Source organism: Prinia subflava, chromosome 1 (genome assembly GCF_021018805.1).
Source record: "Prinia subflava isolate CZ2003 ecotype Zambia chromosome 1, Cam_Psub_1.2, whole genome shotgun sequence".
Lineage (NCBI taxonomy): Eukaryota > Metazoa > Chordata > Aves > Passeriformes > Cisticolidae > Prinia > Prinia subflava.
The window spans coordinates 59,880,675-59,905,388 of record NC_086247.1 but is presented as its reverse complement, the minus strand read 5'-3'; the positions used below and the strand labels follow the sequence as shown (position 1 = coordinate 59,905,388).

General features: G+C 36.9%; 2 protein-coding genes across 15 annotated transcripts in view; one reads left to right on the top strand and one right to left on the bottom strand.

The window, feature by feature from the left end:
• The window catches only part of MBP (myelin basic protein), a 112,022-nt gene extending 92,574 nt beyond the window's left edge, over positions 1-19,448 (top strand). For 4 of the 11 annotated variants that reach the window (XM_063397715.1, XM_063397647.1, XM_063397660.1 and 1 more), the window contains exons 5-10: positions 8,453-8,479; positions 10,838-10,942; positions 11,415-11,450; positions 12,014-12,046; positions 13,015-13,137; positions 14,818-19,448. In XM_063397715.1, coding sequence (XP_063253785.1) covers positions 8,453-8,479; positions 10,838-10,942; positions 11,415-11,450; positions 12,014-12,046; positions 13,015-13,137; positions 14,818-14,874 — 381 coding nt within the window. In that variant the 3' untranslated portion in view covers positions 14,875-19,448. The remainder of the gene's footprint in view (positions 1-8,452; positions 8,480-10,837; positions 10,943-11,414; positions 11,451-12,013; positions 12,047-13,014; positions 13,138-14,817) is intronic. The other 7 variants (XM_063397673.1, XM_063397663.1, XM_063397661.1 and 4 more) reach the window with 7 other exon arrangements.
• The window catches only part of ZNF236 (zinc finger protein 236), an 80,373-nt gene continuing 73,944 nt past the window's right edge, over positions 18,286-24,714 (bottom strand). For 3 of the 4 annotated variants that reach the window (XM_063397604.1, XM_063397614.1, XM_063397625.1), the window contains 3 exons: positions 21,558-21,687; positions 20,468-20,644; positions 18,286-20,038 (listed from right to left, as the gene is read on the bottom strand). In XM_063397604.1, coding sequence (XP_063253674.1) covers positions 19,911-20,038; positions 20,468-20,644; positions 21,558-21,687 — 435 coding nt within the window. In that variant the 3' untranslated portion in view covers positions 18,286-19,910. Of the gene's footprint in view, positions 20,039-20,467; positions 20,645-21,553; positions 21,688-22,629; positions 22,717-24,714 lie in introns of those variants that run through there. The other variant, XM_063397636.1, reaches the window with a different exon arrangement.

Below are 24,714 nucleotides of genomic sequence, written 5' to 3'. Positions count from 1 at the left end.
TCCTTCACAGCCCCACACCTGGAAGCACAATGTATAACAGCCCTTCCCTGAAGAGTTGTTGTAATGTAGAGACCACTGGATGAAAAATACTCTAGAAACTTAAAACCAGAAGCTTCTCACACTTGGCTGGCGGTACTAAGCTAGTTGGGTGTTTTGTTCTTTTTATTTCTCACCTTTACCAACTGGGACCTGTAATGCTATTGACAGAGATTTAGCAGCCAGGCAGTTTTTTCTGTAGTAACGCTTCTGTGTGTAATGTTCCTGTGTGTAATGTTCATGAATGCAGCAAGCAGTTGCTGTGAGCATGAGGAAAGCCTTTTTTCTTACTGTTACTGCAAATAACAGAGACTGTTCCCAGCTGCTATTTTCTGGAACCTGGTTGGCCAGCTCAACTCTTGCTGTTTTGTTCATGTACTGTGTTACTCGATGAAAAATAGTGTATGAAATGTTCTTTGTACACCAAGGAGACAATACCAAAAAGTTAGATTCTGCCTACAGAATATACAGAGGTATGTGCATTCCTGCTTGGCAATAAATCAAACCAACTCACTTTTTAGGAGTAATGACTAAAAAATGTCTGCAAGCTGTACAAATTCTGTATTTTATCCTTTGGCGTGAACGTGATTGCAATGATTCTCTATAGATTTTGATGTAATTCTGTATGAGAAGACAGGAGATCATCTCTTTTATCTCTACTGTAAAATGCTATGTTGAAGAACTTAAATGTCTGCAAAACAGAACGGAGTTGTGGACAGTTCTGACTTTTTTTTTACCTAGCAGAAGTAATTGTTTGGGATTTTAAAGAACAACTACTCATAGTGTTAGAGTCCTGATTTGCAGATCTGAGCTGGAAGCACAGAGAACTGAATTATTTTGGCAAAAGTCAGTCACATTAGGACTTCCAGTGCCAAAGCATCTCTAGCACTCTTCCACACAGTGATAATATTGATGTACGTCCTAGGAAACGTTCCTAGGAAGCTCTCTTGTGGGAGGGCTTCAGTGTGGAAAGAATTGAGCAAGTGGCACAGACAGTCATTTCAACTATGATTATTTCGCCTCTGAAACAATGCCTTTTTGGTTTCTTGTGTTGAGAAAGGCTTGTGGTGTCATTTATTTATACAAGTGTAGACAGAGGAAATCTAGATGGCTCATTTGTGCTTAAACCCTAAATAGCTGTTGCCATTTGCTGAATTTTGTAGAGGATCACTGATAGATGATGAAGGTGTTCATGGACCAGCCAAAATAGAATTAAGTCCTTTGGCAGTTTTCCAGACTCCACTAAGTAAACAGGTCTTTGCTAAATAAGATACCACTAAAAAGCACCTTAAAGGATGAGTTTCAAAGGCTTGAAAAGTTCCTAGAGCTGCACTGTTTATCTGCTTGCACTTTTTTTCTATATTTATTTTGAAGCATTTCAAAGCAATTCTGCAGCTGCCTTTTTTGCAGTCTTCCTTTTTCAGCCAGCCCATGCCTCAGTGGGAGCATCTCAACTACCCACACCAGCAAGCACTGGAATGCAAAGACAACACTCGCTCTTTGTACAGATTTAGGGCTGACATTCAAGCAAAACACATTATAAATTCTTTGTGGAGGCATTTTTTTTTCTTGCATCCATAGCTAAGAAGTACATTAATGAATAATATTCACTATTGTGTCCAGAAAGGTGGGGTAGGAACAATGCCGGGACTGTTTTCTTGTGGAGCAGGTTCTCCCTTGCCCTGCAATTCTGAAGTTAATTTAAGAGTACATGGGAGTTCCATGGGAGTTGTTAAAAATAGAAATACTGGAATGTACAGAAATACTCTTTTTCCTCTAAGGGGCAGCAAGTGCATTTGCCATTTTCCCCCAATCCCATCAAGATTTTGGGTTGCTGAAACTCAATCAAAACCAGCTTGAATTTTGTACTTTTAAGAAAAACTTCTAAGGTAGATTATTTGAAACAAAACTGTTGTGCACAGCTCAAATTTAATTGTATTTAAAAGGAATTTAAAAATGGTGAGAGAAACTGTGGTGCAGACATTTTAAATAGCATGCAAGAGAGAGTACCATAAAAATAAATTATTTCCTTTCTAATCTTTATAGAATATTTGTCTAAGCAAGTTTGTTAAACAAGCAAATGTTCTTTGTGCCTCCTAGATTCTGAGCCTGTATTCAACTTCAGTATGTACTGACTGCTATTTTGTTTCTTTGATGCAGTTGTTTATGCTTTTGTAATCCTTTTGTTTATGATCCCTACTAAAGTTTGGATCGTGAAACAAGAACTTTTCTGTCCTGGTTTAACATTTTGCATTAACGTACTAAACTTCACACTTGTGACACAGATCAAACAAACCAAAATGTGTGAGTGACAGTAAACAATAGGTGAGGCAAGACTTAGTGAAAGATTAAATCAGTTTCTCTTTTATAATTTGCTTCACTTTTGTTGGCAATCTTGTAACAGTCTCCTGTTGCCTGAATGAAGCCTTGCTCCTGTATTTCCTTCCCAATTTCTGTGTGTTTGGGTGCAAGAAATACAGAAGGTAGAGATGGGCCTTCCCCATGCTACAGATACGAGGCAGGAGCAGCATTGGGCTGAAGTTCTTCTCAACTTGAGCAGAACCAGGGTTTAGGATCAGCACTTCCAAATCAGGAGTTCCAAACCCACTCCTGAGCTAAGCAGATGCTAGAATGGGGATCTACAAAAATGGCTGTGATAACCAGGCACAGGCAAAAAGTTTAGGAACCACAGTTTTAAATAATGCCATGGAGGGATAAATTAATTAAGATCTTTTTCTTTTTTTTTTTTTTTTTTTTTTTGCACTTGAATCTATTCACATTTCCCATGGAAGCTTTAATGTTTACTACAGCACCATGAAGAATTTGAAAAGTAGTTAAATCAGTGCTAGTCTGACTAGTATATGATGTGATTTAAGTAAATACTTACTGTGATTTTAATTTCCAAATCTTACTTTTCAGGGAGTGGTATTGCTTGTGATACACTGTTTTGTAAAACCTGCTGGGCAAGCAGTATGCTTGTAAAAAAATGATAGAGTTTATGGTGGTTGTAACAGTAATTTTGTTTTAATCTTTTGCTTTTTATGTGCTTTATGTATTCATTAAACTGTTTACATCACAAAAACCAGTGTACTAATGATTTAATTTAAGTGCTTTAATCCATTAACAGAAGTTGCAACAAACTATTTCTATGTGACAGGTTTTAGTTCACTAAGATACTGTGTGTCCTTCTGCAAAATTCAGTTAGAACAGAGCATTGGACCAGGGAATAGAGAGGTTTCCTTCTGGAAGGAAAGGGGGGCTTTGAATAACCAAAGCTCCTGAATCTGCTGTTGTCACTTAAAGATAATAGGAACTGAATCTGGCCTCTTGTTTGTAGCATGTAGTAATGAATGATGAATACCTAAAAATGAATTAAAGTCACGTAACTCCTGGTCTGAAGCTCATTTAGCTTGTGCAGTGGCAGAACCTCAGAGTACATTAGATCTGCCTGGTTTAAAAAATATCACCTGTACAAAACAAGGAAATACCAACTGGTGAGTACTTATACCATGGGAGAAGTGAAAGGCCTAGAAGCCAACATTTCATGGGATTTTGACATATTCATTTAACACATGTATGACCATAATCATGGTATTTGTGCCTAATAATTAACACAATATTTAATGCACTGGAACTTGCATTTTCAAGGAAGTTACTGCTTGAAGTAATTATTACAAGCTACTAGAGGAATTTGGGAACTGGACTCAGTTAAATGCTCTTTAAGTGGTACTCTGAAGTGCAAGCACTAAATTTTGGTACAGTATTAGTGATGTTTTGTGTTCACCTGACATCAGCTGCATGGCAAAGTTTGTTCCAAAGTTTGTCCCAAAGAAATGGGACAAAGGTATGTGGGGCTTGCTGATTTGTATTACAAGTTAAAGAGGAGACCATGACTGGAGAGAATGCCTGTGTGCTTTGCTGCTTTTACTGTTTTTGATATGGTCCCGTGCCTCTTACATTCATAAATGTCTTAGTAACATGTTCAGGCTAAAATACAAATTAATCAGCTGAAGCATTTGAAGGATCTCTGTTTCTAATCACTCCACAGCAACAGGTTTCCCCCTTTCATTAAGCTTCTCACAAGACATTTCAGTTCAGTCTTTGCTTGACTATTTCTAGAGTCTTCAATCCACTGCTACAATAATCACAGCAGTATGTGGAAGTTGCATGCAGAAGAGCATGTAAGGTCTACAGAAGAGCTCCAAGGATTCTTCTGAGCATTTGGTGAAATTCAAAGCTTGTGGTGCCCTTTGCCTGGGCCTGATGGCAGAGCTGCTGAATGGGGAAGTGATGGCAGCTTTGGGATCTTTTGGTGGGAACTGGCCTCAGCTGTTCTCAGCCATTCCTCTTTTGTTCACCTGCATGGCCCCACAGCCCAGCTGAGAGTAAGGTCTGGATTTAATTTTAAAACCATATATCAGAGCCGGGGCGGTTTGGTAAAGAAGTGTGAGGGCCAGGCAGGGACCCCAAAATATACACACAGATGGCCAAAGAGAGTTATTAAAAATTTAGCACAAGGATTTTCTCTGCTTGAAAACAATTTAATCTGTTTATTTCTCTGCAGATGAGCCAGTTTGATAAGTAAGAAATTGATTTCTATTAAAATCTGCTATATTGGTTTTTTCTATCCTTGCAAATGAAGAACTGCATTATCCTTAGCACTTTCCAACCTTCAGCTGTTTTCAGATTACACAATGATAAATGCTGCCAGATAGAAAACCAGAGCAGAAGTTATGTTTTTTTCCCTGACCTTGTTTTGTACCTCAATCATCATATAGCATTAGTGACAATTGCTGGCTTTGACCTTTTGTACTGATGCAAAATATCTCACAGTGTTCCTGAAATGATTTCCAATTAGACGTTCAGTTACACATTACACACCCAAGTTACTTGGTTTCATTTCTTAACTGCACGAGAAATCGTCCACTGGCAGGTGATTTTATTGAATGTTTTACAAATCAATTTAAAAATTCTGGTAAAGCACAAATTACTGCTGCAGACCCAAGATGAGCCTTAGCTCTCTTCCCCCCTTTTGCTTATGATGCATCTACTTCTAAATTTCTGATACATCATAAAATTAATGTGCCTTGGAAAATGTACAAGCCTCAGGTTTGGAGTGGTCCACCTTCCCCACTTTATATTAACAATATTATTGGAAATTTTACCATGGTACTTCTTTCAAGGAAATAAGCTATTAACCATGCTATGTCTAAACATTTCATAATAGTAAACTCTCCATGCTATTACACTTTGTCTACAAGTTATGCAGAGACAGGCAATAGTGCTTTTAACAAGCTGTATGAGAGTTTAGCTTGTCACTTGCTTACCTATTAAAGGCAGAAAAGAAATAGAATTGGACCAATCCTTCAAAGATCAGAACTGATCAAATATTTTGTGGGTGGAAGAGTGCATACAATCTGAGATTTCCAGAAATCAAGGCTGCAGTAACATTTTCTGGCCAGCAGCTGTAAAGTGATGGTGTACACCTGGTTTTTATAGCTTTGTTTTCCAAATAATTCCCATCTTGCTTACTGCATTACTTTCATGACTATATGAAAGCACTAGAGAACAGGACATCTAAAAATTGTATCAATTTCTGCTTTCTTACCAATGGCCATACCCAAAATGTTACATTATTTTGCTGTAGCAGCACCAAGAAACAGATGCATCTCCACCAGATACACAGGTGATCAGTAGAAATGATCATGGTGAATACCAGTGCAGGATGCCTTCCATATCTTGCCCAGGTCTGCCTTTTTTTTTTTTTTTTTTTTTTCTGGAGTGATTATTCTCAAACAAAATCCAAACAAAAACCAGTCAAGAAAACCCCCACCCAAACCATGGACCATTTCAATGAAGTTCTGTTTATGTCATTGATACTAACTTGATAAAATAACAGAACAATACTGAGTATGCATCAGAGACTATGCCCAAGCAGATAAGGAACTTCTATCATGAAGAATATTTGAATAAAATTATTCATGCTAGGCAGAAAAAATGCTTCAAAAAAGCTAAGTCAAATTAAAGCACTGAGTTTTGCTTCTGAAACCATTTATCAAGTGTCACAACAATGGAATTAATTGGACACAGGGAAAACACCCAGAAGGTATGATGGCACTGGTCTCTCGTTTGAGTCCAATCCTACACTAGAACGTTCCTGGAAAACTGCCCCCATTCTTCCTTTTTCCCCAGTAATTCTTTTACCTGTTAATTTATGAACACTAATCATCAAGGCATTAAGGGGTAACATGCAGAAATGTGGTTCTGGAATATTGATTGGCACCTCTCTTGACTGGGCAGTGTTCTGCATTGTTTCCTTCTTCTCCCTTTTGTGTCTCACTTTTCAGTCATCTCTACTCTTTACTGCCACGTGTGTTAGTCCTGTCATTCTGCTAAGAATTCTTCCTCTTTCTGTTCATTGTCTGTTTCTATACAAAGATTGATCTCAGCACAACCCTGAAGGGCAGATCTTCTGCATTTTACATCACTCTTCCTGCCAATTCTCCTCTATACCTTTGAGCATGTAATTTAATTTCTGTCTTAACCTCCACATTAGTAAAAATTAACAGTACCATTATAAGGATGTGTGGCTCATCCTTCCTAAAGGGATTAAAAAAGCCTGCTGAATTAGGTAATTAACTATAATGTCATCACCAGATCAGCTAGTGGAGAAGACATCAGCATTCCCATTGCTTTTGGTAACAGATCAGCAAGTTGAGAACAGCCTGGGACAAACACTGCCACCAAGAGCAAACTGGGTTGTATGTGAAGAAGGAACCAACAGCACCAGTACCACACGCTCTGAATTAGCAGTGCATGCTCACAGAAGTTACATTACTCTTGGAATAAGCATGGAAAAACACATCCCATATGACAGCTATTCTGTCACTGCCTAGTGAGAGCCGGGGTAGCACCACTGGAAGGTTCTAAGTGTCAGCCATGCCCAGGAACACAAAACCCCAAGGACACAAAGCCACTCCAAATCTCAAGATGGAGCAATTTATGTATTCAAGTGCTTGTGAGATTTCTTGTTAAAAGTGTATCAAAGATTTCCATGTTATTAAATTAAGAAAAAGAATGCGTATATATTTACTGAAAGGATGCATCGAATTCCTGTTTGGCACACATATGTAGAAACCATACTGACTACCTCAGTTTGAGCCTGGAGGGGAATTTCATTAGAGTTTGGATTCAGAGTCCATTTCAGGAACTAACACAAAATCAGCTGAGTGGCTTACAAACTGCCTGTTGAACTTTCAGTTTTTTCTTCCCACAGAACAGAACAGTGTTCATCACGAAATAATTATTCTTAAAGGATAATTTTAGTCTATCAGTACAGTTCCAAATGACTTAGTGGGGGTGGTTAAGCATTATGGACAACCTACAGGCTGTGGAACAGTTTGGTTTTCTAAGGCAATCTAAATGCAATTTTCATGTCTATGTGAATTTGAAATGTGTGGATTTTGTATGATATCTTTTAAATTCATGCACAGCAACTCGTTAGGTATCTTGTGAAGAAAAGCCATTGGGAAACCATGGAATCCATTGAACCCATGAAAAAGCCTGTTGTTTTCCATCTTTACCTGGTTTGACTGCATTTTACATCAGCTATTTCCATATTTCATATGTATGGATTTTGCCAGGGATGTACTTTAGATTTTCATCTCACATCCTAGAGTATGCAACAAAAGCACACAATAGTGATACCGAAAGCAACTGTAAAAAGCTGTAAATTCACGTACTCCAAAAGTATTTTAATACTGTTATTGTCACAAATGCATTATCACAGACTGATGAGGAATTAGGGCTATTTACATGCATATAGAATCTTCAGCTGTAAGCAATCCTCTTGTGCAGGATGAGAGCCCTCAGAGAAATTGTAATATGTATTTAAAAGTCCCCCCTAATGCATCTGAAGTGCTAGATCTGACACATCCTGTTTATAGCAAGAAAGTCAGGGATGGATTTCATGGGATTTCATGACTGAAAAAAAAAAACCAAACCCTGTAACTGCTTAACTGTAGTTTTTATCCATTTTATACCCAAAGCCAGTTGTTGCACAACACTGAAAAGCATGCATATATATATACATATATATATGAATATATACACAACCTCACACAAACACAAACTTTGGTATCTTCAGGTCAATTAGAAATGTAATAACCTTGCACAAAACCCCAAATGGAGCCCATATTGTTAGAGAAGTGGCAATTTTAATTTTTTTTATTAACAGCTCTTACAAGGTACTAATACAGGTTGTGCCAGTAAATGTAATTATTCTGATGTGAAAGTACATGGCTAACACAGAGAATGCAATTCCAACGTATAGCTAATGGTGAAACTTAAAAATACCTGCATGTTTTCCTTGCACTGCATTTACAGTTACTCTCTTTTTTTTTTCCCTTTGTCTTAGTGGCCAACATACCACCATACTACCAAGGTAGGTGACCGAGTAAAACAATGCAACTTTCCTGCACATCACCAGAAAGAACCACAAAGTGTTTTAAAAAAAAAATTGCCTTTACAGGATAACTTACAGGCTGTTTTATGTACATTTTTAAGAATTCTTAATTAGATTATTAATCCTTAAAACCACTGATTTCACAGTGAAGTTGCAAAGTATGTTTGCGTCATCAGATCTCCCAGTTACTGCTTAAATTACGAGTACTGGCAAATCTTTTTATTAAGATCATTCAGCTTTAGGGTTCTTTTTGGCTTTTTTTGAATGTGCAGCAAAGTTGACTTAGTTGAGATCCTTAACTGACGTCAAACATTGCACTAATGTTAACTGGGAACAGGAAAAGGTGAGCGTTCTTCTGTTCGGTTACTGAAGAATTATTGTATGTTTAAAATTTCTTTAAGGGCACAAACAAGAGGCACCTTCATTTTAAACTTTATCACCAATACCCAAGGGCTCTGAATTCACGCTCATACTTGGCAAATACATTTCAAAATACATATGGATATGTATAGTTATGGATACAGATATGGAAGCCAAGTATGCCATATTCCAAACAACATGGCAAGAGGTGTGGGGAGAACTCACTGCAACCCCTGGGCAAAAGAGACTAGTAAGACAAAGAAGTAAGAAGTGAATGACATCCTTCCTAAAACACAGCTGCTCTTCTCTATTCCTATTAGATTTTAACAAGAATATTATTTAAAGCCAAGCACTCAAAACATATTTAAAGGTAAATAGGGATGATCTGAATGCATTAATGAAACATATGGTAACTGTTAAACTGATTTAATTCAAAAAAGTGCACTTATATCACACCATCTCAGTAGCCCATCATAGCAGCGTAAGTCAGATTTATTTTCTCTTAATTTCAAATCCATTAGAATTTACCTTTTAACACCTAGACATCAGTTATTACATAAACATAAGCAGTGTCTGAAAAACACAACTGGATTTTGTGTTCTGTCCTTAGGAGTCCAAAAACTGAAAGAACAAACCAGAGGTGAAAAATTAGTTTCAACAATCAACTGAAGGGAAACATGTAAATTACCTGTCATAAATAAAGAATAATATCAAAGGTTCTGAAGACAGATGAAGTTTGCTGATGACAGTATGAATGGAAAGCACTTTATTTTGAACACCAGGAAACTCACCCAGAACAGTCATTAAAAATTACTTCAGATTTGCTACTGCTTCATACACATTAAAAGGGGAGACGATTGAAGCCTGTGATGACATTTGGCACTGCAGGCAGAAGAGACTTTGTATTTACAGTACAATAACCTTTCCAATAAGCCAAGTTATTAGTACCAAATAATTGATCAGAGTGCCAAAATCAAAAAATTCAACCCTATCTAGATTCTAAAACCTTATTATCCCAATTTCTCTCCATTTCTGTGGCAATCCATAGCCCATCAGATTGTAATACCATGGTATTTATCCTAAAGACAAGGCAGTCAGCAGGTTTCAAACCTTTGAATGATGGTGATTTGAATGTAGATTAACAAGACAAAACCATGGCTGAAGTGCTCTAAACACTATTGGTGCTCTATTTTGGCAACACTGGAACTAGCGACCAAGTAGAAACTACTGCAGAAATATAAGCAGGACTGACTACCTGACACGAAAGATTTCACAGATCCAAAATTCCTGTCTTTCTGCTTTAAAAACAGTTAAGTGTCCACATATCATCAGCATGCAAAACCAAAAAACCCTGATAAAAACCAGCCAAACTTCTCTGCATTGGTTATTTTTTTCCTAATGGAGAGCAACATCATAAACCACATATCTGACTTCAATTGGACTATTGCTCAGGAAGTTCTATTGAAAATAGAAAGCCCTGCTGAAATAGAAATTGTCACCCTCACTTGATTCCCTCATTCTAAAAAAACATTGCTCTTGCAGCTCATGAGTGTTATGTAGTCTTTAGGAACTAAAAATGATACACTATCTATTCCTGCTTTCCAATGCAGAATGATCCAACATAGTTTAAAGGGTTTTTTCCATTTTGGTTTATTTTCTAAAATCACAGTCTATGATCCTACTTTAAAAAAATATCCTATTTAAGGAAAATTGCAAAGTTTCTGTTACCTGAACTTTCCAATAAGAGGTTTAATTCCACACTGGGCTAACAAGAACACATGCATCCATATATATGCACAACATATGTGCATATATATACTGTGAACTTGCCATTTCACAGCACTGACAACTGTAGAGGGCAATCTCTGTAAGTTTCCAAAGCATATTTGTCTTCACTCCCGAAAATGACTCTTCATGCCCTGGCTGATAAGCTGTCCTTCCCAGCTGACTGGACAACACGCCTGTTCTGCTTTTCAGGACATACATGCAGCCAGGGTCAGCCACGTCGGCTCCATCCCCCCGAGATCTCAGCATGGCCGGCCTGTTGATGACAACCCAGTAGTCCACTTCTTCAAGAACATTGTAAGTGTCCCCTCCTCTTATGCACCAAAATTAATTTTTTTCTTTAGAATCCATCACTAAACACTCCCTAATCATTAGCCTTTATTTTGAGCCTCAAATTGTACTGTGCCTTTTGAGCTCATCATGCCATTTAAATACAAATATATATTTTTATCTAGAAGACAAACAATACTGAAATGCTACCAAAAAGGCATGTAAACCTCCATCAGCATAGTCAAATGCTAACCATGTCAGTTATACAGCTTCACCACAGACAGGTTTTGTCCTCTTGTCTTTGAGACTGGCAATATTCAGTAATTATTACTGTTTCAAGATAGACATAAATCCAGTGTATTCCAGGCAAGCCTAATATAGCAGAGGAGCTTCTCAATGCAATTACCATTTTTAGCTCATGGACAATGGGCAAAAGGCCTGACGATTTCTGACACTTATTTTTGCCTTCATCTGAGAACCCTTTTGTGTTGGTTTTTAGGTCTCACCCCGTACACCTCCCCCAATGCAAGCAAAGGTAAGGAGTTTCAGGGACTCAAGGCACTGATGGGCTAATTCACACTAATTCAACTGCAAGCCTGATTCACTGTCTCTTATGGCACTAAATAAAGGTTTACAGGTATCACTGGGAACAATTTAAAGCAAGAGCCTAAGACAGAAGCCATGGTTCTCTTCCTCACACACTTCCTGACTTCATGCATGACTAATTGAAGCCCCTTGCAGGGATTTCTATATTCAATTTATGGTGTGACTGCTTTACGTAATGAACTAACAATAGACAATGCTTTCAAACAAGCCTCACCAAGCAGGAGCTGTCCTCCCATTTACTCAGCTCAGAGGGCTTTTGAAGTACATAATACTGACAAACCATGGCTAGTGAAGTCAGTTCTAGGAATTTTGCCTTTTTTTGCTTCATGAAATGACTGCACAGACTGCTGTTCTCAACTCCTGCCTGCCTCATTATCTGGCTGTTATTTCATAATCTTGGCTGTCTTTTCATCTTCTTCTGTGTATGGCAGACCCAGATGCTGTGTTCCATAGTGATCATCATGTCATTGTTTCTATTTCTTCCATGTACAGGGAAGAGGATTATCCCTCACCAGATTTAGCTGGGTAGGTGACAAATGTGCTTTCAATAACAGCCCTTTTATTTACCAGGCCAAAGCATATCTTGCTCCTTTGCCTCAAGCTGCTGCAGCAACGTGATAATTTTGCCTTGTCTCAAGTTTGTGATTTTGCTTTTCCTGTTCCACTTTCCTTTCTCCTTCCACAGCACTTTAAGATGGTAATTGTGTTGCTTGCTCTTATCCTGCAATTTGACAGCCCTTGCAGCAATAATTTCTTTTGCTTCAGCACAAAGGGAGCAAAATCCACTGCATGGCAAAGCTCTTTTCCTTTAAAGGCTCCTGGAAGACCCATGTGGTGCATTTTTCTTCTCCTGGGATGGATCAAAATGGGAGGGAGGGCTGGGACAAGATGGGTGTTTATTCCCCTTTTGCAACTGCTTTCACACAGTCTGCAAAACTAATGCTGTCACTAACCTTTCTGTCCCACCTTTCCTGTCAGTTAGAAGTGATCTGCCTAAGCAAATCCTAGACAAGTTCTTCCCACAGTTCTCTCACAACTAATTAAATTCTACTTCTCTACCACAGGTTTGATTTTACATGAGATGGCATGTAAATTACTGGCATTTTAAGACAAAATATCAAAGCCTTCAAGCCATTAAGCATTTCTTTCACTATCAGAACACCACATATTAGCTGATGTGTTTGACATCTTAAGAACTCATGAAATTAAAACAGTTTAAATTTTGTCATACGGGTTATTGTTCTGAGTATTTAATTTTTGAATATTAATTCATTTTTTACAGATTGATGCTTCCCTCAGATTTTAATCTATTCAGATAATTTCCTAACATTTTCCTTCATCCTTGTTTATTACATAAAAGTTTGCTTTATTGCAAGAACCTCCAAATTCCTCATCTGAGTTTACATTTCAGTGATCACAAATAAAGACTACAACAAGCATATGATAATTTGAATGTGATAATTTGCAATATGCATTAAAATCTTTCTTTGCAGGGTGGTGAAGCACACAAACCAGGATATGGAAGCGGAAAATTCTATGAGCATAAATCTGCTCATAAGGGACACAAGGGATCCTATCATGAGGGCCAGGGCACTCTTTCCAGAATCTTTAAACTGGTAAAGTACAACTGAACTTTAAGTACAAAAAAATTGAACTGGGAAAAAGAGAAGCCCAACCTCTCCAGAACCTGCCATGTTTGAAACAATCATATTTCCTTAAAGCTTCTGACAGAATTAGATTTGCATGGGTAAACCAAAAGGTTATTTTGTGGATTAGGGAGTACTTACATGATAGGACACAAACGTAAAAATACGCAGTTAGTGGCTACCAGGAAAGAAGGTAAGTCCACAATGTCCCACAAAGACCTGCACCAGGATCAGTGCTGTTACTGAATGCAAAAATGATCTGGATCACATAAGACAAATGAGGTGACAGAGCTCATTGCTGCTAAATTATTTAAGAGAGTGAAAATGAAAGAGAACCAATAAATTGCAGAAGGGTAGCACAGGGCAGCACTGGACATGTATTTGGATGCAGTAACAACTCCAGCAGTCCCTGCTTGTTCCCACTCCAGGTGCGAGAACTCCTACAATATGTCAGTATTGCAAGTTATGAAACTACAAAGTGGGGCAAAATAGTAAATTGTCACATTAGAAATAAACATTTGGTCAGATTATCTTTAGTCTGGTTCAATTCCCCATTTCAAGACACAGCACAGCCACAACAACACAGGCAATTAATGAAAACAGAACAGGACAAAAGGGTCAGTTGTGAGGATTTTTCACATCCTATGTCAGCAAACGGGCGCATGAAAAGCACACTATATCCACTGGCAGATACCTTAAGGAAGACTCTATTTTCCCTCTGAGGCAATGAAGGCAGTGAATTCAGTCATAACAAATCACCCAGTGCACTATTTGCACATGAAGATGCCATCAGCAGTCAACTTCAAGCCAGAAGGTCTGAGATTCTTAGCAGAGCTGATCATTCCAGACTCTTATTATTCCCCTCTGCAACAGGAGATGCAACAGTGCCTTCCTTTGCAGTAAAAACCACATTCTTGTCTCTTAAACAGTTTAGGTTTTATATCTCCCATTGTACAGTTTTTTTCCAAATATATGCAGAACCAAGTGACAGTACAAAAACTTCAGGGAAGTAATAGGAATTCTTATGTTGCAATTTAGGAAAAGGAATGATCTCTTCAGAGGGCCAGGTAAAAATCAAACACATTTTAAGTCTTATTTTCACACTGTGCAATTGGTAGTTTTAATGGGGTTCAGGTACATCAACTATTTCATGGCTATATACTGACATTATTTGTAAAATTTCATCATTTCAGCATCTGAAAATACGCATTGATGATCTCTCATGATGAGATTTCATCTCATTGATGAAAACTAACATTCTTTTTTTGCATACTCATCATAGCTATTTTAGCTCAGATTTATATATAAATATCTGAGAGATACATACACCACTTTTACTTTTTAGATAACCTTTTCTCAGCCATTATAATTTCTGAAACTTTGATACAAGTTTTATTCAGGCCCATTTGATTTAGACCCATTTTTTACAGCATTAATTACCATTTCTTTATATAGTCAATGAAAATCAATCTTCTTTTTGAAGTGAAAATCCCAGTAATATTTAGTGATATACTAGAGGCAACTGCAGGCTATTTTTGTTAGATAGTATTTAAAATTCTGTCATACTTACAAGGGATTGATGTTCTTCAAGGCACAGCCCCAAACATGTAACAATTTCTAATTAATGCAACTCTGTTCTTCCCTCCACAGGGAGGCTCTGGGTCCCGACCTGGATCGCGGTCTGGTTCCCCCATTGCTAGGCGCTGAAGCTCCAAGAGGCCATCCAAGGATCCTGTACTCTGCTTCATAATATAACTGCCTTACAATTAGTAACAGCTGCCACATTGCCTAGATAGATGCAATCCATTACTTAATGCCAATTAGGTTCTGCATGCAGTAGATGACAAACTTCTATTGGCAATCCCTGAGCAACAGTTGAATGAAAGGAACACAAAAGTAGCTTTGCTAGATGTTTTCCTTATTTTATGTGAAGTAACAAGATCTCTGACTTTACCTGTTCTTCAGGATGCCCTAACTGTATGCTGGACTCCTTTATTTCTCCCAAGCACCTAATTTAAGCTCAACTCTTCTGGTTTTAGTGAACATCAGAATTACAAATAAAGAGCTATAATGTCTTGGATACTGAGCACTGCTGTTAATGAGTTTTTGAGATACTGCTGTTAAAAACCCCAAAAACCCAACATGTGCAGAAGTTGTAAGGACTGTTTATCCAAATTTTCTTTTTGTTTTTTTTGTTTTGTTTTGTTTTAATCTTCCTTCTCTCACTCACAGAATAATCTATTTTCATAACAGGATTAGGCAGTCATGGAAAGGTTTATCAAACATTGGGAGTTTAAGGTATGTGAAGTGTGGGAGGGGGCAGATGTTGAAGAATCAATACGATGTGGAGCAATAGCAATAAGGAAATTCTTTCCATACCATGAATTGCTGATTGCATCCAAACCATTAGAATAAAGAGTAGATGAGGGAGAGAAAGAGGATTTCAAATTTGAGTTAGACTAAAGTTACAAAACAAGGGATATTCCCAGAGAAACATCTAAGACTGCACACGTGACCACTGGATGTCACCGGTGCTTCACATAAACTCTGCTGCAACACCATTAACTTTGCAGTAGAATAAGTAAATAAGCATATAAACAAAAAAAGTCTAATTTCTGAAAGAAAGCCCTTCAGTATTGGTATCTCAGATAGTCCTGCACATCTCACGTTAGAATTCCAGCTCTTTCTCTTGGTATTGCAGCAGTGTTGTATTTGTTTAGCTCATCTTTTGCCTGAGTAACACCTGCATGCCTGTGAAAGGCAGTGCACCAAAGCAAACTCATAGTAAACTACTGTGAACATTTAACTGTTGTATTGTAGTTGCCTCGTAGAAATAAATTATAGCTTAGTTAGATTTAGATATGAATTGTTCACAAATTACTAAAACAAATGTGTGGAGATGGTTTTTCCAACCACACTTAGGGAAATAAAAGGCTCTTCTGAATTGCACTGTTTTATTACTTAAACTACCATTTCTTCAAACTGTCATCTAAATGTCTGATTAATTATTTTATTTTTTTAGTTTTAGCCTATGCACTGTAGACCACAGTTAGTGCTTCGTAGGTTGAAACAGCATTCCTAATAAGTGCCCAGTAAAAGTTACCTATAAATATATATCTTAATTGCATTTCACATCTAAATCTATTGTAGATTTAAATCAGTGTCCATTAATATGAAGCAATGGAAGATGAGATGATAGAAAATACATAGAGACTAAAGAAAACAAAACTGCCAAAATTATTAAGCAGACACACACATATTACATCTATTACCTTTGTTGGTTGCTATGTGTATTTTTCTATTGTAGCTTCATTCAGATGTATACTCTGCAACGTAATAGTTGATTTAATTTGAAAACGTATTGTTCTTATAGGAACACAGCTTTTAAAAATAGTCACTATTGAAATAAAGTAATCAACTTGAAATGAAACTTGGGCCAGTTTTGTTTTTTACAAAGGAAAAGGATATATATATATTAATACATATATATACACACTTAGGTCTGTTTGGTTTATTTCCCCCTTTCCCCTCCCCCAGAGTTTATGAATTAAGTTCAGACCCTGCACACAGGCTTCCAGTGACATTGCATGGCCCAGAAGATGGACAAAAGAACACAAGAATTATGGAATGCCAGTGTCTACAGAGTGACAGCTACAGGCCAGAGGGATATTGCAAGGCATAAAATGTCTATGAACAGGCAATAAAAACCAGCCCCCTTCTCATGAGCAACTGTGGTGCAAACAGCCCTCAAAAATGTGAAAGAATATTTAAGATAAAAAACCTGGAGAAATACATCTTTCAAAATACTGCACTGTAGAGTAACAGAATTTAACCAAAACTTCTTCCTTGCCTTCATTCCTCTTTTTTCCCCTCAGTCATCTCTCTCAGAGGATCAAAGTGGCTTTTTTGGATTTACTTCCTTCAGTGGAATAGGTACAGTACTTGAAAGCATTGTTTTACCAACAAAAGAGATTAAAACTTAGCCTGAAATTTATTCTTTTAGTTACATACTAGTACTTTTGATGAAAACCAGCAGTTTAAATAGCATTTGATTTGTAAGCAAAGGATTTTTCCTGAAACAAGAATGCACAACCAATACCAGGAGTTTGTAATTTAATGTACTGAAGGAATGGACATAAACCAAAAGAAATTGTGAGCAGGCACGAGCCAAAAACCCCAAGGCTAGCACAAACCTACTCGTGGCATTAAACCAGAAAGAACAGAGGCTGTCCCTAGCACTGCTCACTTACCCACTGTACAACATGGCACTTCAAGCATTCCTCAGAACAAGAGCTCTTCTGCTTCATTAAACAGTGCATCTGCTTTAACACTGTTTTTGAAAATATCAACATATTGGTTACTGCGTCTGTATTTGTTCTGAACATCAACACATACACTGCTCTGAAAAGCTCTAAATCAATCTTACCAAGGTTGTAAAAAACTCTGTCAAGACACTTGAAGTTCAAGGGGGGGAAGAGGATGCAGGGAAGCAAATCAAATACAATGTTAAAAAGAAATTTTTTACGTCTATTACTGTAGCTGATACGATTTCCAAGTGCTGGAGGAGTAGCAAATTGAATTCAGGAAAAATGTCTGCTGACTCCATAACTCACATTGTTTATTTAACACTTCCAAGACTTGCTACAGAATCACTGCCTCTAACAAAGGCATAACACTTTCAGAAGTGACCCTTTAAAAATGCCATCTTTTTACTCATGAGATCATCTTTTAGGTTGTGTGTACCAAGAATCACAGAATCATTAAATGGTCTGGGTTGGAAGGGACCTTAAAGATCACCTAGTTCCAAGCCCTCTGTGCATTTATACAATATTCCCTGAAATAAGAAGGAAAAGATTTCTTACATGGTACATGCGACACAGCCCATTTTGATATATTATTACAGATAAAACAGCATACTATGCCATGAGGCCAGACAACTGTAAAATATAATATCTTTCTTAAACAGCCAGAACACTGACAGGCTGCCTGGAAGGGAAGGCACTGCTGGAAGGACTTTATTCTTTACATCTAATATTCAAACACGCACTTCTGTAAACAGAGTTTTTCCAATTCCCTAGAATCCAGAATCGTATGCTTAAAAAATACACGAAACAGAACTTGGAAAAAAGTAATATTATTTAGCATGTTTTTCAATTAAATATTCCACATAACAAAAGTGTTATTTTCATGTCACCAACTGTATTACTTATATACATATGCTGAACAGTTCACAAAAGAATTTAGAGATGCCCTATTAAAACCAACAGACATTTCTTGCTTCAGCGATCTGAAATAACTAGTTTGTATCATAGATAGAGTATAGACAATATTTACAGAAAAGAGCTTTTTGGATCTGAGAACAATTACCTTTTAGAAAGTAAATAAAGTCCAGGTCTGTATTATAGTACAACATATCAACCACTGATCTAGAAGTACTTGTGGCAACTGAACAGATGAACTACTTGCAACTGGGATTAATATTTACAAAATATACTGACGGCCACACAGAGGCTCATAAACTTTAAATATATATATACACATATATAAGCACACATATATATATATCTATATATATGTAACATAAATAAAATTCAAAAGAACAAGGCAAAAATAAGAAAACAGCTTCTGTCTTTGGAATGTCTAAAAGACAACGATGCTTTTACTCCAGTGTTTCTTTGCTATGAATATACTTAACAAGTGGCACCTTTGAAAGCAATACTCAGTCAGCTAGGTAGTTTTGCTGAAACAACGACTTAAACAACAAATAAATGTAACATATTTCCAAAATCCACAAAGAAAATAATAAGGAATTTACAGATTACAGAATCAAAATGAGAACTGTTTACAGCACTGGGGAACATTGTATAGTATAGGTGACCTAGTGTGCATCTAAATTTCTCACTGCTACCACAAAATGGAACTAGTTTACCTTACAGATTTAGTATATGGCTGTTTTCCACAGATACTGAGATATGGACCTGCTGACCCAGTACAGCAAACAACAACAGAGGCTTTTACTGGAACCTTTTCTCATTTGGATTCTTTTTAAGTAATTATTGCCAAGTCCAAAATGTCAAGATTTTTACTGTAAAAACTAACATCTATCTGCCTCTGTGGTTGGAATGAAAACGAACATGCTCCCTCTCAAGAGTTTAACTCAAGAAAAGCCATGAGCTGGCAGTATTTTATTTTTTTTAACAAATTCTCAAAATGCACTAAAAAAGAAAGCTTTCAAAAGAAATACAGCCTTTCCCTGTGCTTTGTAAGAAAAAAAAAAACAAGGCCAAAACTCCACTATTTTATACTGCATGCATCATCAACTGCAACACTTCGTTTCCAATCTCAATTATTTCTTTAAACACATAAAAAAAATAGTTGACTGACAGTTTCATGATTTTCCTGTGAAGTTATTCTTTATCTCCATTAAAAATGTGAATCATTCTATTCTGATATAAAGTTCCAGTTTATTTTTAAATAGCTATACTGGCTGTGAATTCAAAGATGAAACTGTATACATTATTACCTGAGTTCATTGATTCACAGACAACTTAGCACAGATTTAATGAAGTTTTCCCAATATTCTTCTACAAGTTTACAAAAAAAGAATTAATCTTTTAGGTAACTTTTGTAAATAATTAAAAAAACCTCTAATTTATTATTATATGTTAGTATCTTCAATGGTTGAAGCTTTAACTGCAAAGTTCGAGTGCCAGAAACATTTTTACCTTTCAAATTTCAAGGTGTTATCGAAAAACATTGCCTATACTTTGCCATTCATTTGAAGATTCTTGTACCACTTCTTCTAAATTCAGAGCACGACTGATGTCTTCCCCTTCTTGTTCTTGGTGACTCGCAGGCTCTTGTACAGGACCTACCAAGGTACAAGAGAAAAAGGCAAGTGAGTATGACTTGGTGTAAGAAAAATGCAAATACAGCACTTGAGAATAAAGGAATCATGATGAGAACGGTATTATATAATTACTTCAGATACTGTAAATTCATTAGATGGTCTTGAAAAAAAATTTAGAAAACTCTAATACAATATACTGCTTTCCTGGAATAATTTTTCAACTCTGTATTTCTGTAACAGAGCTCTACATAAAAAAACCAAAGAACCATAAAAAGCAATAAATTGCTGTTTCAACCTGATTTTTGGGTTGCATGTGCAACTATCAGCTCATCAACTGCAGTCCTTGGCTATTAGTGCTTGATTCCTCCATAACTTAAGGGAAGTGCTCTGAGCTCTCCGAACAAAACACACGGATTCCTCCCTCAGCAGTACTACCCCCATGCTACGTACCAGTGTAACCATGAGCCCGTTTCATATGCAGTTTCATATTGCTTTTCTGGGTGAATCCCATTGCACAGTAATCACATTTATAAGGTCTCTCTCCTGTGTGCCTTTTCATGTGGACTTTAAGAGCGCTCTTCTGGTTAAAAGCCTTTTCACACAGTGTACACTGAAATGGCCGTTCCCCTTTATAAGAAACAAAAACATATTTCATAATTTTTCCTTTTAAGATTGAAATACAGTTTGGAATTAGGTAAAAATTATCAAGATATCTAGAAATGAAATAGACATCATAATTTTCCTTCAGATTTTCTCCAAACAGTGCTATAGCTCCAAATTGTTGGCAAAAATTTGAAATTAAATGTCAAAATGGTTACATAAGTACTAAATCACTGATATTATCTTTCCTATCAAATTTATCACAGAGGTAAGTTATTTAACAGAGGCACAAAAAAAACCCTATTTACCTATTTGACTTTTCTGTACTCAAGGAAACCATCACCTTTTTACATCAAGCAGAATAATACAGATAAAGCAATGTACTAGAATTAAAAAAGCTGATACCTTTAAGAAACTAAAAAGTCAAATATGTTAATAAAAAAAGTGTCCTGGTAATTATACATGGGACTTGTGGCCTCCTATGCCAACAGCAACCAGTGATTCCCATATCTCACAAAAAGAGGATTATCATTCCAATTATGCCAGAACACTTCCGATTTCAAACTATAAACACAAGAACATATTAACTTAAAAATATTTTAAAATTTAAAAATACCTACTTTGCAAAACCAGACTTCTGCTTCAACACTGAAGACTACAACTTCTAACACATTGTATGTCATTGAGCTCATGCACTCACATTATCACTGCAGTACTGCCAGTCCCAAAATATAGATCAGCTTAGAGGAGCACATAAGTTTTCGAGTTTGCTGTTCCTCCTTTTAATTTGCAAAAATTTGAGGTAAGAAATTTACTTGTTTTTTTAAGCTTAAGTTGATATTGAAAAGCAGTTAGCTGAAAGCATAAGCAAGGGTTCCAAACAGAACACCTAGATATTCATAAGAAAACGTCTCAAGATAAAAATCATTTCTGGTGTCACCTGTGTGGATGCGACTGTGTCTCTCCAGCTGACTTGGCTTAGCGAAAGCTTTTTCACAGGTATCACACTTAAACACTCTAGGCTTCTGGGAACTCAGTGAAGGTCCACCCTGATGGGTTTGCATGTGTTCCTAAGCCAGCATAGGAAAACAAAAAAAGTTTCAGACCATTTAAAAATACTTCAGTACGTAACTGAATAAAAATACATTCACACCTTGAAGACAAAAGCAGAGGATCTTAGTCATCAGCAGACAAGCTGGAAGAAAATGGAAGCCTGCATTTGTTTTTTTCTTTTAAATGAGAGATTACTTTTGTGTATCAACTCTCTCTAACCATTGGTATCTTTACACTTCTGAAATACTCCATCAATAACTGTATGTCTTTCTTTACTGGCATATATTAGTCCCTTTACTAATTATCTAAAGTAAAATAAAATAGAGAAAACCAAACTAGAGTTCTTTAAATGCTCTGTTCATCTACAAAGAGGTATTTTGACAACTGTGTATTGTAAGCTAACATAGGATTTTTTCCCCTCTCCTCTACAGCATCCATCTCCCTCCTTGTCTGATGTGTGGGTATTCCTCAGCACCTGACACTGTCAAACTGTACAGGCCTCAAAGAGGCAACTATCACAACATACACACACAGCTGCACGATGGCATGATGCAAACAGAACCACTTCACAATGAACTCTTAACTGAAAAAACCACCAGAAAATAAAATCACTAAGGTTCTTAATGGTAAGATAGCAGTATGTTTTATCTTTGTGAAAAAGCATCAGTAACAGTTCTAATTTCAGTGTTTTTAATACACTGATGCTGGGCCAAGATGTTTTTCAGACTTAGAAGTGTATCTTATGTTATCTATTAATTTTTTCATGATTTATTTATTAATATCAAGATAAAATTCAATTTACAAAAGAAAATAAATAAAAAAATATAATTAAAAAATCTAATCAAGAAGTGTCTGTGAAACAGTACTGCAAATACTTGTCCACTTTCTAAAATGTGTGTGGATATTCTTTTCTAGTCTATTTTATTACAAACTAAACTATTAATTAGGCTTTACTATACCTAAACAATAAGCCTTCTTGATGTCTATGAAGTCCTATTCCTCACTCCACGAACTGAAGCAAACTGTGTCTGCAGAGTTTGTTTACACTGGAAAATCAGCGAGACAGTTACATGGAAGAATATCATTATCACAGTAATTATAATAATAAAGTATTATAGGGAAATAATATAAGGTCTTCTGAGAAAAATCAGCCATCTGTAAACCCTTGCTTAGATGGAAATAAACAAAATCTTTTGGTTTTATCTTGTTCATTACCCCCTCAAGCACTGAAATTGTGGAAGCATACTATGACCTACTTCAGAAAAATTATCTGAAACCAGTTGCTTCTTTCTTCCACCACAAAACCCAAACAAAAAACCAAACAAAACCAAACCTCCAAATCCCAACAACCCCCAACCCATCTTCTGCTTGAAAGCAAACAACATATCATCCAGATAGCCCTGTAAAACTTTGTCAACTTTTCCTGAAGAAACAGTTTGTGATGCAATTCTGTTCCACTAATCTGTGAACCTTTTATACTCTCCCTGTAAAATAAATATATTTTTGAAAATAGTTCATGGAAATGCAACATTCTGAAGTGCATTCATCTCTTTATAGACATAATATTTCACTGATTGCTCATGTGATGTTTTATAACCTGTGTAATTCTTATACTCTTCAGAGAGTAATTATCTTGGGGATGCAAACAAGCATTATCTCATTAGAAGAAAAGACCAGGAAACCATCTTTGAAATGGCTCATGCATTAGAGTATGCCACTGTTATACCCCATCAGTCCTGAAACATTAATTGTAACCACCTCAGAAAGTGTGGCAATAAAAGTTTGTTTCATTCCATTGTTTTAGTAAGATAAGGTCTTTTTCCTTTCATCTTGGAATCACATCTGTGCCTTATTTACTATCAATAGTCAACTTCCAGATAGTTCCAGTACATATGCATATGAAATCAGGCAGTTTAGTCACTGTGCACATTTTAAGATTCTCCTCTCTGAAGCTGTAAAACAAGACAGTAACCCACATCAGAAGGGGAACTGAAGTCACTGCACTGAAAAGACTTAACACTGGGGGTGGAGTGGGTGGTGGAGGTGTTTGTACATGATCTCTAAAGAGGATTTTCTTGTGGATAATTGTGAAACTGCTGGTACTGACATCTTCGGAAAAAACATACACAGTTAAGTACTGGCATCTAAACACTGATACCCTTACCTCTTACTGGATTTTACTGAAAAGCCTGAAGTTTGGTAATGCCCTTAATATTTTTGGTGATCTCCAGAATTCTATCAGTATAAAATGAAGACCATGAGTAATAGATCACTGAACTCCCCAAAATCCTAAGCCAAACCCCAACATTTATCTTTGAATTTGCCATTAAAGGCTGCTATTAACACCTTGATAAAGAAAAGAGTCTGATGAGGGGTGGAATTCGGTTTATTACATGATGGTCCAGTGATAAATGAAACTGGTCTTTAAGACCTTTGAGATCAAAGCCAACCATTAACCAGCACTGAAAAGTCTACCACTAAACTAAGCCTGCTAAGACACTGAACACAGTGCCCCTTCTACTCATCTTCTAAATACCTTCAGAGCTGGTGACTGACTTGACAGCTTCCCTTTACAGGCTGTGCCAGTGCCTGACAAGACTTTCAGTGAAGAAATTTTCCCTAATTTGCAACCCAAACCTTCCCTAACACAAATGAGGTAATTTCCTCTTGTCCTATAGCTCATTACCCAGCAGAGGAAGCTAACCCCCACCTAGCCACAACCTCCTTTCAGATAGTTGTAGAGAGTGTTAAGTGACCCCCAGGCTCCTTTTCTCCAGGCTAAACAACCCCAACTTCCCTCAACTGCTCCTCCTAAGACTTGTGCTCTGCATCTTTCACCAGCTCCACTGCCCTTCTCTGGACACACTCCAGAACCTCATTGTCCTTCTTGAACTGAGGGTCCAAAGCTGAACACAGAATTTGAGGTGCAGCCTTGTCAGCTGTAAAGTAAAGAAGGACAGTCTTTATGTCTGCTCCTGCTGGCCACACCACTGCTGATCCAGGCCAGGTCACCATTGCTCCTTGGCCCCCTGGGCACACACTGG